The 2,269-nt window shown below is 39.6% G+C and overlaps 1 protein-coding gene across 1 annotated transcript; it reads right to left on the bottom strand.

Annotated features, from left to right (window-relative positions):
• Positions 1–658: 658 nt before the first annotated feature.
• Positions 659–1,198, bottom strand: LOC141607644 (uncharacterized). The gene has a single exon (XM_074426997.1). It carries the CDS (start codon positions 1,196–1,198, stop codon positions 659–661), a length of 540 nt encoding a protein of 179 aa, XP_074283098.1.
• Positions 1,199–2,269: the final 1,071 nt, after the last annotated feature.

The raw sequence follows: 2,269 nt of genomic DNA on the forward strand, positions 1-2,269 counted from the left end.
GCTATACACATTGGCTCTCCCGTCATGTTCAACCTTTCTATCGAATTGCCAAGGCCTACCCAACAGAATGTGGCATGCATTCATAGGAATTATATCGCACCACACCTCATCAGTATAGGGTCCTAGACTCAACGAAACTAAGGCTTGTTTCTTAACTTGGATCCCATTCTCCCCATTCAGCCAATGTAATTTATATGGTTTAACTCGGTCTTTAGTTTGCAATTTCAGTTCATCAACAAGATCCCTTGCTACTACATTAGCACACGATCCACTATCAATAATAAGATTGCAAATTTTACGGTTTACCTTGCACCGAGTATGGAAGATTTGCTCCCGTTGTTCATTCTCAGCTGAACCCGTTTCCATATGTAAATTACGCAGCACTAAACACTCCTCGTCACTCAACGGATCCAAATCATAGACTATTCCTTTACCATCAGCTTCAACATTCTCTTGAGCTGTTTCCTCCTCTGGCGTGACAAATACAGGAATCATATCATACAATTCTTGCGCTGTTAGGGCTCGTTTCTGAGGACATTCGTTTGCTATATGACCATAGCCTTGACACTTGAAACAACGCCTCAAAGAACTCCCTTTTGGCTCGGCAACATCCTTTCCTTTGTCCTTGGGTTCTTCTTTCGGGGTTTCTTTAGCCTTGCTAGAGTCGGCCGGAATACGAATTTGTTCCCGAACTTTGTCCCTTGGAGTAAGTATAAGGTTTTCGTGCCTTATCATGCTTTTCAAATTTTAACGCCAATCTGCAGACATCGCTAAATCCATCGAAATTCTGAATTTCTACCTTCGTTGAAATTGCGGGTGTTAGGCCCTTGATGAATCTCGCCACTCTTAGCTCTTCTTTCTCCTCAAGATCGCATACGATTGACATCTTTTCGAATTCTTTGATATAATCAGTCACGGACATGCTTCCTTGCTCTAAAGATTGGAGCTTTAAGTAGTTATCTTGTTCATAATCCCTTGGCAGGAATCGCCTCATCAAGTGCTTTTTTAATTTGATCCAAGATTCGATCTTGTCTTTGCCTTCCTTTCTCCTCTGTTTTTTCAGATTTTCGTACCATAAAGATGCATACTTTGTAAGCTTCAGGATTGCAACTTTAAATTGCTTCTTGTCATCGTATTCTTTATATTCGAAAACCCTCTCAGCTTGTCTTACCCAATCCAGAAATTTTTCCGGATCCATCTCGCCATCAAAGTCTGGAATATCGAGTTTTAAACCCCGATCATCATCGTTCTTATTTTTTGACTTCCTCTTTGGCTACTCGTCCTCTTCTTCAGATTCGGATGGAGTGTCCGATTCTTTTTTCTTCTCTTTAGCCTTCAACATGCTTGCTATGTTTTTTTAACACATAAGCCATCTGAGCCATCTCCAACTTCAGCTCGTTATGACCATCTTCCCATGTTTTCGGACCTTCTTCACCATCTTTAACCATGATTAGCAACGTCCCAAGACAGATCTATTAAGGAATAAATCAACTTAGCTCACGTAACCAATTTGATGTAAAACAGGATGGAAAAACGAGAATGAACAGATCGTTGAACTGTTCGTTTGAGTTTGTTAATTCTGTGATTGTGTATGTCGTGATATTTGGTAAATTTGCGCGAAATTGATTTGTTTGGACTGATTATTTCGTGATTATGGATGTAACCTGGATAGTATGGTGAATTCCTAGTCCTAACCTCGCAAGGTGTCAAACGCAGATTCACGCAATCAACCTCGCAAGGAAGATCTAAAGATTAAGCTCGCAAACCTAATCAGAATAATGCTCACAAATGTAAACAATTTTATTGCTGGAAATTCGATGGTGTTTCCCTGATCATACACGGCCTAATATACTCTTAAACGAGGTCACAATTCGACCCAAACCCTAGCTTGGAAATTAAGCTATCTTTCCCTTTCCTAAACTAACTAGGAAAATTATTCCCCTTTCCTAAACTAACTAGGAAAGTAATTAAAATACTAATAACTAGAATACAATCAGATTTAGGGTATTCTAATTTGACTAGGATTAGGAAAATCTAGCTTTCCTAACTTTATTAGAAATAGTGATTAACTAACTTATTATTCTACACGATTTAGGAAACCGTGTATCCTAATCATCCTAGGGGTCGTGATATGCGGCTCCGAGCCGTGTTATGCGGCTCCCATGCCTTCCCATTTTAGCATCAACACATTACTCGATCCAAGCTCAAATCCTTTTACTAGTTGAGTTACATTTCGACTAATAAGGATCTCATTTGCTTGTTCCGAACA

The sequence above is a fragment of the Silene latifolia genome, chromosome 10 (genome assembly GCF_048544455.1).
Source record: "Silene latifolia isolate original U9 population chromosome 10, ASM4854445v1, whole genome shotgun sequence".
NCBI lineage: Eukaryota > Viridiplantae > Streptophyta > Magnoliopsida > Caryophyllales > Caryophyllaceae > Silene > Silene latifolia.